The 13,575-nt window shown below is 39.4% G+C and overlaps 1 protein-coding gene across 1 annotated transcript in view; it reads left to right on the top strand.

Moving 5' to 3' along the window:
• Positions 1–13,575, top strand: part of CORIN (corin, serine peptidase) — a 149,293-nt gene that overhangs the window by 46,012 nt on the left and 89,706 nt on the right. The window contains 2 exon segments of the mRNA XM_040600424.1: positions 9,604–9,814; positions 11,327–11,344. Coding sequence (XP_040456358.1) covers positions 9,604–9,814; positions 11,327–11,344 — 229 coding nt within the window.

Below are 13,575 nucleotides of genomic sequence, written 5' to 3'. Positions count from 1 at the left end.
GTCTAAACAATTTTTAAAAAACTTATCTAAACCATAAGCCTTTAAGTGCAGAAAAATTCAATGAAAACCAAGCAGAAGAAAATAACAAAGAAGCACAAGCAAGGTGGGTTGTGTTGAAAGGTAAATTGCACTCATTATAATTCACTTGTTATTGAAAGGTAGTATGCACTCATTATAAGTAATGATTATTATGTCTTGGGTGTGGGAGAAACTATATAAATAGGGATATACAAACTCAAAATAACAGCTGTATTGACAATACAAGATTGTAGAAATTATAGAATGAAGCTGACATTATAACTGACATGGTAATACAGAAAGTGAATGGAAGGTAAAGATGGAAAATGAAAGGAAATGTAATTACATGGGAGGTTAAGTCATATAAAGAGTAATTTCCATGCATTGAGAATAAGAGATTCTGGGGAGAAGACAGCAGGGGTCTCCAACAGATGGCAAGAATCACTCAGACACTGAAGTTGAAATTATTGAAGAAATGAAATGTGTTCTTTGTCTCACTATTTACAATGGCAAATTTAGGACAGATGTCTGGAAGACAAACATTTTCAGGAATCTTGAAGGGGAAATATTAAGGGAAAGCAGAAAAATAAATAATAAAAGAAAAATCTTCAACTGTCTGATTTAAAAACAAAGCCAAATGAACTGGATCCAACCTGAAACTATGAAGAAAACTGTTGACTTGGTTTGACTGGTATATTTTGCGTAGTATGGCCAAACTGTCTGTGAAGTGTCTTTGTTGATTTCAAACTGTGATTCAAAATATGTCCTGACACAAACAGCTGCAGAATAGCCAACAAAGTACTTTTGGGAAGAATTGAGAATATTCTACTGAAGGAAATAATGCAAATAATACAGAGACGTTGATCAAACCTGAAAAGAATTAAAGACTTAGGATTTTTTTAAAGCTATTTGCTTCTAAAGCTTGATTTTGGTTTTCTGTCCATGTTACCTCTTCCTCCAATTTATACTCTTATAGTCAACGTAGCTTGACACAGACATCAGGATTTTATCCTGTAGTAGGAACTATCCAAAGGATCTAATTCCGCTACTGCATCTTTGATGTGTCCCTGTCTCATCCTTGCTTCTGTCTAGCCCTCGATACAGAAAGATGACCTACAATTTCCCCTTCTCTCGAGCTTCCTCTCCCAACTTCATAGAAATTTTTCTGCATGACGCTGAGTCCAGTGTGTCTATTTAAGGTCTGCTTGGTTGGCATGGAGTTTATCTTCCCTGTCACAGGCACCTTCATCAGTGAGAAGGACTTAAAAATTATTCAAGTCTGACGTGGCTAAGTGGGATCCATCTAGGCTAGCTAAAGAAAAGATTTAAAAAGACAGTACAGCAGTGCATGAATCAAAACTAAATGTACAATTGTTACAGTGTTTTCAATTATTCTTTCATATTACTTGAATTTGATATTTTTATGAGGCTATGGTGGGTTGCCCTTGGTGGCCTGCCAGATGCCCGCCCAGCTTCTCTCTCACTCCCTTCCCTCAACAGGACAGTTGGGGGAGAAAACAAGATGAAAAATCTCTTGGGTTGAGTGAAAGACAGGGAGATCACTTACCAGTCACCATCAGGTGTAAAACAGACTCAACTTGGGGAAAATCTGAATGTATTGCCCATTAAAAATAAGAGTTGGATGATGAGAAACAAATACAAGAACTAAAACATCTTCCCCACACCTCACCCTTCTTCCCAGGCTCAACTTCACTCCTTCATTCCCGTCTCCTCTACCTCCTTACTGTGAGTGGCACAGGGGGACGGGGAATGGGATTGTGGTCGGTTCCCATCAGTTCCTCTCTGCTGCTGCTTCCTCCTTACACTTTCACCTGCTTCAGCGCTGGGTCCCTGCATGGGCTGCAGTCCCTCCAGAGCAGCTCCTGTGTGGGTCCTCTCTATGGGCTGCAGTCCCTCCAGAGCAGCTCCTCTGTGGTCCTCTCTATGGGCTGTAGGTGCTCAGAGTCAGTATGGGTCTTCTGCAGGCTGCAGTTCCCTCAGGACATATCCACCTGCTCTGGTGTGGAGTCCTCTGCAGGCTGCGGAAACCTGCTCCAGCCGGGGCTCTTCCACAGGCTGCAGAGGAGCCTCTGGTCCGGCACCTGAAGCACCACCTCCCCTCCTTCCCTCACCTCGGTGTTCACAGGATTATTTCTCACACTACTTTTTTTTTCTTTTCTTTTTTTTTTTTTTTCCTCCTCACTCCCCAGTGCAGCGTTTTACCCTTTTTTAAACATGTTTTCTCTGAGGTGCCGCCATCTTGGCTGCGGGGCTCAGCTGTGCCCTGCCGTGGGTCCATTGGAGCCGGCAGCGTCTGGCCCGGGGCAGCCCTGGCCACCAGCCTCCCGCCCCTCACAGTCCGGCTGGCAGGACCCCATCGCCACCTACACCTCACGCTGAGGGAGCTGGGGAAAACAGGCAAGTTTTGTTGGGCTTCGTCCTCTCATGAAATCATGTAAGAGGAAGCAAAACTCAGGGATATTAAGTGAGAGAGATTATATCTGAATTTTATTTTAATTAGGATAAATAAGTTATATCCATGAGAGACAAAGCAGGAGTTAATACAGTGAAAGCTTTTGACTGGAGGGTGGTGTGGTATGTTTTCACCATTGGTGGAGCCATCAAGACCAGAAGACACTCGTAAACCATCACAATATTATCAGCTGAATTTTCTTTTGATGGAAATGATGAAACTACTTTATTCTATCTATATAGGGTGTTGTAATTAAAAATGTCTTTTCCTCCAGACATTACTAAGTGGGAAGGCTTATGAGTATGACACCACTACTACCTCGATTTCTTTGATCTTTTATAACATAATTAGTTTCTTAAATTTGATAAGGTCTGTTTCCTGCATTTAACTGTACTTTTCCAAGGGGTTAAAAGAGCCTGCAACTAGTGCTCGCCCTAGTTACAGAGGTGTTGGATTTTTTCCTCCAGTGTATGTATGTATCCTTTTCATTTTCTTTGATAGTGTAATATGACTGTGTCCTGTCCCATAAGGATTGGTTGGTGTTTTGTGTTATGGTATAATGTGTCCTGGAAGAGAACAAATATGCAACTTTTCTAGGAGTATGGAAAAAATGCAAGGAAGTGTCTGAGAATGTGTTTAGCAGGGGGGAACAGTCACCCATCATACACACTCGGCAGCCAAGCTGCCCCTCCTGTCAGGAAATGGAGGCTGCTGTGAGTTGTGGAAATCATGTTTCAAGCTAGCATTCACGCGAAAGAAATACAGAGACAGTGCTTTTGTTGTGAAAGAGTTGTTTTTAACTCCTGATACTTGAACTAAGGAGGAAACAGTTTGTAGATTTCCCTGCTGAGCAGATTCCAAAGGATAGATCCTACTTCCTGGCATCTATTGAAGTGTGTCAGAAGAAAATATCTTATTGGGGCACTTTTCCTGAGTTACAGAGAAAAAAGCTGAAATGCAGTATCAGATGTTCAGTCCCAAGTGCACTGTACATGAGAAATTCACAGCTGGAGGAAGGCCAAGAAAATCTGTACATCTTGTGTTTTAAGTGAAACGAAAAATGTACCAAAATGTCTTAGTACATTAGAAAAGGTATTAAACTTCTTTAAGACAGCAATGAGTTTTGGAAGAAGTTTTGCGGAAAAGACCAGATGCTAGGTAGAGTGCTGTGCTGCTTTGATCTGGAGCAAAAATCCGTGACAATCCGGATCTTCAATAGCAACAGGGCAGAGGAGGTAAAAAAGGCGTTCTGTAGCTTTATCTGTCTCACATATGAGACTGTGAAATCAAGCGGAGTCACAAGATCCTTTTAAGGTGAGGAAAACATGGCAACTGGGGGATAGAAAAAAATTGATTTGCTGAAGGTCATTCCCATATCAAAAAGTCTGCAAATTGCTGCTGTAGACAAGTTAGACAAGTTTCTAAGTTAGCATGGATGAGTTTGGTTTGGTTTTGCTCTTTTTAATGGGATTCCTAGAAATTGTCAAGGCATTTTAGGATTAAAGATGAGACTTCATTCCACATTGTTAGAGATTTTGCCATGAAAAAGCCAGGTGAATGTTGTCATTTTTTCCTTGGGTTTACTGAGTTTTTACCAGTGAACTTATAGACTGCAACTGTTCAACTTAGTACTGAGAGCATCCTAAGCTAAGTTCTGTAAGAAAGTGGGTGGTGATCACTGCTGAAAATTGAACACAGTTTCATTTTCCATAAGCTACTCAAAATTTTCTACTTAAAATATCAGCAAACTTAACCTGGGATATGAAAATCAGGCTGCAAACTTTCCTCTTCAAGCGTTCTCATATACCATGTTATGCTTTGCCTATCTGAGACAGAGGCTCATGTTGCAGATCTGCTATGACAATCCTAGTAAAAACATACCCTAGCTAAGATCTAGGCCAGTTCACATTAGCTTTAACTGGAGGCATCATTTAATTACATTACACTCGAAACGGCTGGTGCCACGATCCTGGATCTGTTTTTATAATGCAGGTTAGAAAATAGACACATTCAGAATGCAGTCGCACCAACTTTATTAATAATATTTTTAGTATAGATGTTCTTTCATTTCTCATCAGACAGAAACTGACTCTGATAGTGCAATTCAAATATTCCTAATCCTTTCAAAGTGCTTTGTGGTGCTGGGCAATGATGACACATCCTGCAAAAGCACAGTTTCAGCTGCTGTGAGCAGGCTCTGTTCTTACCCACTGGTTCCAGCCACTGCGCTGCCCCTTCTTGTCCTAGAACAAATGTTTTTGCTACCAAAAAGCTATTCATACCAGTGATCTGATCCAAGTGAATTATTTTTTTTCCCTTTCTCTCACCTACCCTGTGCCCACCAAAAAATTTAAAAGTGCATCAGGGGAGGAAAGGCTGTTTTTTCATGCAGGCTGACATCCAGAGCTGGTTCATTGCATGGCCTCAAATTCCTCCAGAAGTGACAACCGCTGTTGAGTGAGGAATTGTGACCTTACCATTATAGAGATGGTTAAGCATTTTAAAGCTAAAATGATTAATCAAGTTTAAGTTGCTGTTCCAGTTGCATTTCTTTAGGGGTGCCACAAACATTGCCTTTTGGGAAAGAATATAGGTGATTATTTTCAGTCAGCTCAGTTCTCTAGTCCAGTTCACTTTGTGCAGATGCAGTCCATAGGTAGTGCAATCTGGGAACAATCTGGAGAGAGGGTTAGGGAAAATGTGTTGTTTAAATTAGTTTCAGCAGCACTGAATATGAAACTGTAGACTTGCATTGCAATTGTTGAACTAGAAGGAAGCCCCTTTTTACCAGTTCAGTCCATCTGGTAATAGCTAGTGATAAACAAAAAACTCTTTAGATGAATGTCAGAAATTACCCATATAATTAGGAACCATGCTGTTCTGATCAACAGCTTTTTCATGTGTTGTTATTATCATTCACTGCTTTTTATTTTCCCCCTTAGGTATTGCCAAAACTGGTTTACGTGCCTTGTATCCCTCATAATTAGTGAATCCTTACAGGAGAAAGGAAGTAAATAGGTTGAGGCTTTTTTATGTGTGTTCAGCATTTATCTTCTTCTCTGGTCTGTTTACTGCTTGGTTTGTAACATGTTTAGTGCTAGTATGCCATACCATCAGTCAGATTAGTGTACTGGCACTGCAGGGCCACATAGTTAAACGCACTTAGCCTGTACGGATGAATAAGAATTTAGCAGTTTGGTGGAATAGTTATGCATTTTGGGGTTTACTGCATTCTTTTCTCGTATCTGTGGCTGTTTGTGATGGTAATCATTCAGGTTTTCTGTTTACATGAAAAAAAACCCACCACCCCACAACCTGCTATCTTACTAAAATATGTTTTTACCTTATCTCTTTAATCTTTTTATTTAAATAACTGTTCCTCATTAAATAAGCGGTTATTTTGCTTGTATTTTAAATAGCTTTTCTCCTGCTTTTTGTCCTTTAAAACAATTTGTTCCTTGCTCTGTAGAATGCTGTGTCTGTATCGCTGTTTGTCTACATACAAAGCAGTTTAGCACTGAGCAGACTTGCCTTTCTGAAAGATCGGTTCTGTCTATCACAAGCTATTGCACTTGATGCAAGATTTAATGGAGGGATTTGTTTTGTGCAAATAATCAGAATAGAGAATCCTTGTGTTTCTTTCTGGTCTCAGTTTAGGTGAAACAACCTTGCTCTGAAAAAATTGTGTTACTCAAAGTATGACCAGCTTCTGCAGGTGTGTGGAACTTGTGAGGTCCCCTGCAAAGCAATAATGATATGTCTGCCTGCTGCTAGGTTAGACGTCTGTGGGCTGGCTTGGAGAGGGCTCATGCATCTGTGCTCTGCGGCATTGTCCAGTGTGAGCCAGTGGGTTGCTGTTCCTGAGCTCATTAGTCCTATGCAGAATTAAATGTCTATGAACCAAGGTAGCTTTCCTTGACTTGCTGGAGAAGGTTTTTCAGACTGTAGTGCTTGTTACTGCTGCAGTGAGAATTCAGGATTTAAATAACTGTGATAAAGCAATTGCTATTACCCTGAAATTAGGCTTTTTGACTCAGAGGTGTGGAGGGTGTGGGACACTCACCCTGTTGCATTGTAATTTACTTGCTGGATAAATGATGGAAACAAAAAATAGAGGAGGTGGATTGAGGACCCATGTTAAAAAGGTGAGGTTCTAACCCAGGCACCTGCTTTCCAGAAGAGTGTTCAATGATACGGATGTGCCTGGGATTAATATTGAACTCATGTTTACAGGAATGCAAGGTTCATGGGACTGAAGATGGCTCATGATTCTATTGCAAGGACAGATCCTGGGCTTAGTCCCTCCTCCATCTCTCTGTTTTAAAAATTCTTGTGTAATTGCTATAAAATTCCATCTTCTTGGTCATGAATGTTCAATTTAGTGCAGTGTTGTCCAGCCACTGAGCACGCCTAAAAGATCAGATAGCTCCAAGGAACTGTAGCTCTTCTCTGTCAGGGCTGTACGAATTTTAAAAGGTCTAAAGCCACCCATGCACATAATCTTCACCAAAATGTTACTGCTTCCTGGCACATGCCATGGCAGGGACTATTTTGCAATTGTGCCTCAGGAGATATGTGATGATTTTGTGAATTGTTCTGTTGAAATTCCAGTTGTGTAAGCCCTATGTGCCTCTCCTCCCCCCAGTTTAGGATAATTTAATTTATTTAAATAACTTCAGTGTGAATTTTTTGTGGGTGGGGGACACCCAGAATTTTGTGTGGGTACATTATGCTCTTATCACAACAGTTTCTGAAAATATAGTCCCAACATCAGCAAAAGAATGTAGGCAAGAGATAACAGTGGGGAGGTTAGCAGTTTAAAGAATTTCTGATGTAAAAGCTTCAGCGTTTTTAATCTTTAAATCAGAACTTTTGTGTTTCCTTGTTAAGCTTTCCCAAGCAATAAAAATGTTATTAAAACAAAATATATCTTTGTGCTACAAATGGCAATGAGTTTGTTGAGGTAAAAAATATAATGCAAAAAAAATGGGAGATTTTTCATTTTTATAGGAGGTCAATATATGTGAAAAGTCACAAAGTGATTAGTCATTAAAGAGATGGCATCTTTTAAAAGAAAACTTTGTGATTCAGAAGTAAATTTCCTTCCCTTCCATCCACCTTTTTTTCTTTTCTCCTGGAAAGCTATTTTAGTGTCACCAGAGTGTGATCTCATAGCCTAACCAGGTAGATTTGATGATCATCCTGGTGGTATTTTTCAAAAATACCTATACAACTTCAGAGTAGAAGTTGCACTGAAAATCATTGGCATGTGCCACTGACTCATATAGCCACTTTTGAAAATTGCACTCGGCAGTTTTGAAAGTTCTTTTAATTTGGAGGCTCACCATTTTTTTTTGTTGATCTCCCAGCATTTACTCTTAATTCTGAATGGAGAATCTGTCTCAGGATCATATGGAAAAATGTGATTCTTGGATGAATAGAACCATTAGTCACTGTACTGTGCGAATGAGAAGATGGGTGTAGACCAGTGCTTAGGATTTCTTGTTGGCAGTACTGGGAGGCAGGTAAATCTTAACATGGGGACCTGTGGACATAGTTTTAGCTTGATTAGGATGAGGGGAGAGACTTGCTGTTATTTCAGTGGGCCAAGACTCAATTCCTTAGTTTTAGTTGAGATTTCTGGAGAGGAGAAGACAAAGAGGGGAGCTTTGAGTATACTGAAAAAATAGGGACTGTTTTTTACCAAGTCTAGATAAACCACCTTTTTTGTCCATCCCTTCAAAGACATTGCAACTTGAAAAAGCTCTAATGAAAGTTTTCTTCATTATGCTTTGCTTTCCCTACTCTTATGTGAGATTGTCCATAGATACCAGAATTTGCCACTCATGCATTTAGACAGTGAAGACTGTCTAGACTGAAAGGTGAGGAAGAGACAGACTTGCTGAACTCTTAGAGCTGCATCCTGTGTGCTTTACATCCCAAACTTCTATCAAGTCGGGAGGTCAGGTGTAAATAACCCACACAATTCTTGGAAGAAGCCAGTCCCAATATGTCTGATGATGGAAAGGATCTACTGCATTTAGTGCTACCTATGTCCATTTTGCTCAGATAATGAAAACATGAGTGTTAAGTCTTGAATATGCTCAAGAGTTTTCCTCCTTCAGAAGGCTAGAGTTGGGATGGTCATTCAGCATGAGTTTGATTTGTTTACAGCATAATTAGTGACAGAGTCTGGTCTTGAGAATGGGCTGAGGTCCCTGTTAATTGTACAGTGTGGATATGCTCTGAGTGTGAAAAAAATGCTGCCGGAGCTTGACTAGATGGCCTAGAAAGGCCTTCATCAAAGTCTGGAGCTGTCATAAATATTAGATGTTAATAGTTTGTTCATGACAAAAATTCTGAATTTGGTGTAAGGCTTGTGAAATTCGCTTTTAAGAATTTCATGTGGTAAGTTAACCTGCTGATCATGCGTAGCTGAGAGAGCCTGTTGCACGTGACAGGGCATTACCAGAGAAAGCCTACTCTGGTAGGTCAAAAGTGGGATAAGAGTTTAGTACAGGGTAGGTGTTTAACCTGTAAAATCAGATAATTCTGTGTTGGTAGGATAGAGAAGAAAGACTGTGAAGGTAAATCCACCACCTTGGAAAAAAATAGGTAAGCAAGTTGATTTTGGCAGGAAAGTCAGCTGCAAAGTAGAATGGTAGCAAAAAGAGAAACTTTATGGAAACACCAGAAACAGAGCGGCTTCAGAACACAGTTAGCCCTAATATTTTGTGTGACTTTCAGTCTTTGTTTCAACCAAAGGTGGCTGTACCCAGGCTATTCTTATAGTGTGTTTGTCCAACCTGTGTCAGAAAGAAATTTGGTTTGTGTTATTTCTAGTCCAGTTTTGTAGAGAGTCAGAATTGTGAAAATATCGAAGAGTTTATTTGGTTTTCCAAGCTAAACTACCTAGCTTCTCCAGATTCCTTTTTTTCTTAGATACTGATTTTTTGACAGCATTATGATAGCATTGCAAAACGTAATCTTATCTGTGAGGTACAGGCATTGCTTATATACTATATGTACCAACTAGTCAATTCAATATATGCTTTGAACCAACTATTAAATGGTGATACTTTTGTTCTAAATATATTGTTTTGATTTCACAGGTGCCTGCATAAATATCACCAACAGCCAGTGCCAAATGCTGCCATATAACTACACCACTATAACTTCAGTTCTTTCCATTGTCAAAAGTATTGAAATGGAAAAGTTCCTGAAGTTCTTCAGTTATCTCAATCGTCTCGGCTGCTATCAACACATCATGCTGTTTGGCTGTAGTCTTGCTCTTCCTGAATGCATCAGTGATGGTGATGAAAGGTATTTGAGAATGAAAATCAGCCAGTGACTAGAGCCAATTGTGGTAAAATATTCCCTGTCTAATCAGACAAGGGAAAACCCAAACTAAGCCTGTGACCTTCTCATTGCAAAATTCCTGTGTGTCAAAGCTATTCACAACATTTCTATCATAATAAGCCAACTGCAATAGACCTCTCTTTGAAAAATATTGCCACTGTGTGGAATAAAGCTGTGATATTAGGGCAGTCAGACGTATTTTCCTAAAAAGGGCTGTTCAGAATTCATGCACCTCATTTCTCCAGTTTGGATGTGCTGAAATGGAATGATGCATTGGATATGTAGATAGTATGTGGATAATATAGAATTGGCATAAAGTGTGGTGGTTGTTAGTTTAAACTTCAGATTTTTTTTTTTAGTCTTTTCCTTCAGAAAAGTTAATATTTTAAATATATTTTATTGTATCATGTGCATGCACTTTTTTCAATGAGTTTGATTTGGAAAAGGATCAATGAGTTTAACAGTGCTAAAATCACAATAAGGCACAAAAAGGAAAGAATTATTATTTTTTTTAATATATGTACACAATCTCTGATGTTTATGGCAAGGGAAAGAGAGAGGGTAGATTTCTTTCTCCTTATTTTCAATTTCTCCAGTGCAAAATTCAGTGGAAGAGAATATGGCAATTGAATAAGGGTTTCAATTAACAAGAACTAAGAAGCTGAAAGCTATGCAGTTTAGAAGCGATAGGATACTTATGAAAGAAGGTCTATGAGGTAAAGTAAGCTGGTCTAAAATATAGTTGCCAATGAATGGTACGGTCCCACTCCAGGCAAATATGCTGGCCCTTTCCTTTACAGCAGAGTGATTCCTGAATTGGCCAATTAAGCTTACTAAACTGACAGAAAATTAACCCAGAAAAAAAAGTGTGCAGATGATTATATGGGTAGGATTAGGTTGGAGGTAAGGCAGCATGGGTAATGAAATGAGACTGACCTTTAGCCTAGCTGAGCTGGTTAATCCAGTATGCCTCTGTGTGTGTATATCTTTCTTTGTTAGACTCCTGAAAACTATTTTCAGTTAACCCTGCTTAATTCAGTGCATGATTAATTATAGCCATCCACCCACAATTCAATATTAAAATTGTTCCAGTTAAAGAATCTGATAACATACAGCCTTAAGCTACCTGCTGACTCTAGAAATCGTAGAACAAAGTAAGAAAAGTGGGTTCAGGTAATCATAGAATAGAACCATAAGAATGGTTTGGGTTGGAAGGGACCTTAAAGACCATCCATTTTCAACCACCCTGCCACGGGCAGGAACACCTTCCACTAGACCAAGCTGCTCAAAGCCCCATCCAGCCTGGCCTTGATCACTGCCAGGGATGGGGCATCCACAGCTGCTCTGGGCAACCTGTTCCAGTGTCTCACCACCCTCACAGTAAATAATTTCTTCCTAATATCTAACCTAAATCTCCCCTCTTTTAGTTTAAAACCATTACCCCTTGTCCTATCACTATATGGCCTTGTAAACAAGTCCCTCTGCAGCTTTCTTGTAGGCCCCCTTTAGGTACTGGAAGGCTGCAATAAGGTCTCCCTGGAGCCTTCTCTTTAGCCTGAGCAACCCCATCTCTCCCAGCCTGTCTTCACAGGAGAGCTGCCCCATCCCTCTGATCATCTTTATGGCCCTCCTTCGAACCTGTTCCAACAGGAGCTTGGTACATTTGTGTTCAACAGCAGAAGAGGCCATTTCTCTGTTGTTTCACCTACTCTACCTTGTTTGGAATTTGACTTTCACAGACCTTCTGCAGTGAGTGGCACGTGTCATAAATCAATCAATCAGAGTTGTGAAGGGATAAGTTTTTTACCTTTCTTTTTCGGTTTCTTTCCTGAAGATTACTTTCTTGCAGGGTTTACATTATGACAGCTTCCTTGCTAATTTAAAAAGAATAGAAGCTAAACTAATGTTTAGAACACGCAGGCTTTTGCTCTGGTTTTGTGTGGCAACCAAAATACTTTGAGGTTCAAGAGTCAGGGTTTTTCTTTGTGTGTGTGGTTTTTTATTTTTTGCAGTAGCAACCTTCTCCCATTAATTTTTAATGTCAAAGCTGGAACTGGATTTCCATGTCCTGGTTTATGTTCTGGAGGTCACAATGCCTTCCTCTATTCTTATTCTGAAATCTTTTCTGTGGAAACTGTTCTGGACCCGAAGGCTGATCAGGAAGGAAGTCCAGTGTGAGACTGCAAATGATGCAGGATTATGTTAGAATTTGACTTCACTTAAAGTAACCATATGTCTCTAGAGTGTGTGATGGGTGACACTGGAAATGCAGGCTGAGTGGCAACTGCAGGAAGAACCATAAGGCTGGATTGACAAAGGGCTGGTTTGTTAAATCTTGTTTGCTAAACCTGAGTTGTCCTAGTTTAACTTCTACTTTCTTCTTTACAGAGAATATTTTTTGCTACAGGCAATCTGAGTAATCTTTGTGATTACTTTTTTTCTTGTACCACCCAATTACTGCAGACAAACAGATGTATTTCAAAGCCAAGAATAATGATTTTAAGAAGCATCATAGATGTGTAAAGTAGTTATTTAACACCTTCCCTTCCCCTCTCACCCCAGCCCCATTCCCTAGTCACTCCTCTCAGTGAGATCTGGGAAAGCTCTTTGTTGGTATGAAAAGCTCTTGCTGTAATAGGGGGAAGTTACTTTATATGTGTTGAGTGCAGATAAGAAAATGAAAGAAACTGGCTTGTTTTAGGTCTGTTGAAAAGGGAAATCTGGGACCTTGAAACATACTGAAGGAGAAGCAGAACAGCTACTGTGGGAAGACTCTAATGATGATAATGAACGGGGTATATGTCCGTATGCTGTAGCCCCTTTTTTGGGACTATTTTTGGTTTTAACATACAGTAGCACAAAACATACACTAGTATGAAGAACAGTTGTTAGTGACATTGTCAATAGTTCATCTAGTCAATTACATCTGTTTCATTCTAACTGCCAGTGCATATCTGATAATTATTTTTCATCTATTGATACTCTCTGTTTTATAGAGCACTTGTTCCAAATTTATGTAAAGCATAATTTGACAAATGCTGCTTACACAGTAGAGAAGAAAAGAGACTCATGTGATGCTCAGATGTCTATTCTTAGGTACTGTTGAGACTCTCTGTTAGCAGCTGCAGCCATGGGAGCAATAATTATAATAATGTGTTACAAGAAGCAACAAGAATGAAAGTTACAGACGCTAATCTTTGGCATCCAGTGTGCTGTCATTACATAGCTTTGCTTTCATACTGAAACTTAAGTCTGTTTCACATTTATCTTTCATGTGCTTATAAACATTGCATTCATTAACACTGGAAGGAAGTTAAGTTTCTAGGCAGAAAGCATCTTCACTGTGTAACACAGTGTTGTTAGGTACTGGGATTTCGTTGCATTTAAAAATTGTTCTTCTGTATCTTACTGCAGTGAAAATCATGTGTGGCAGTAAAATATATATTAATTTTAAAAGCTGTATTTAATTTCAGCAACTGGATATGCAATCAGTTAGCCCTTCTTTTATATATAACAGTACCTTTAAAATACTACCTTTCCAGTAAAGGTAAAGTTTGAAAGTACAACTAAAACATGTGTGAGAATGGCACATGGAAAGCTGAAGTGCAATAAAACTTATTGCTTGCTTATTACTTGCTTGTAATTTGGACGGTAGAGAATGTTTATTTAAAGGCATTGTGAAACTTCTTTGGGTGAATGGTTGAGATCTTTCCAATACAACTTCA

Source organism: Falco naumanni, chromosome 1, assembly GCF_017639655.2.
Source record: "Falco naumanni isolate bFalNau1 chromosome 1, bFalNau1.pat, whole genome shotgun sequence".
NCBI lineage: Eukaryota > Metazoa > Chordata > Aves > Falconiformes > Falconidae > Falco > Falco naumanni.
Note: the sequence above shows the minus strand (reverse complement) of the source record. Positions and strands in the feature narration are given on the sequence as shown.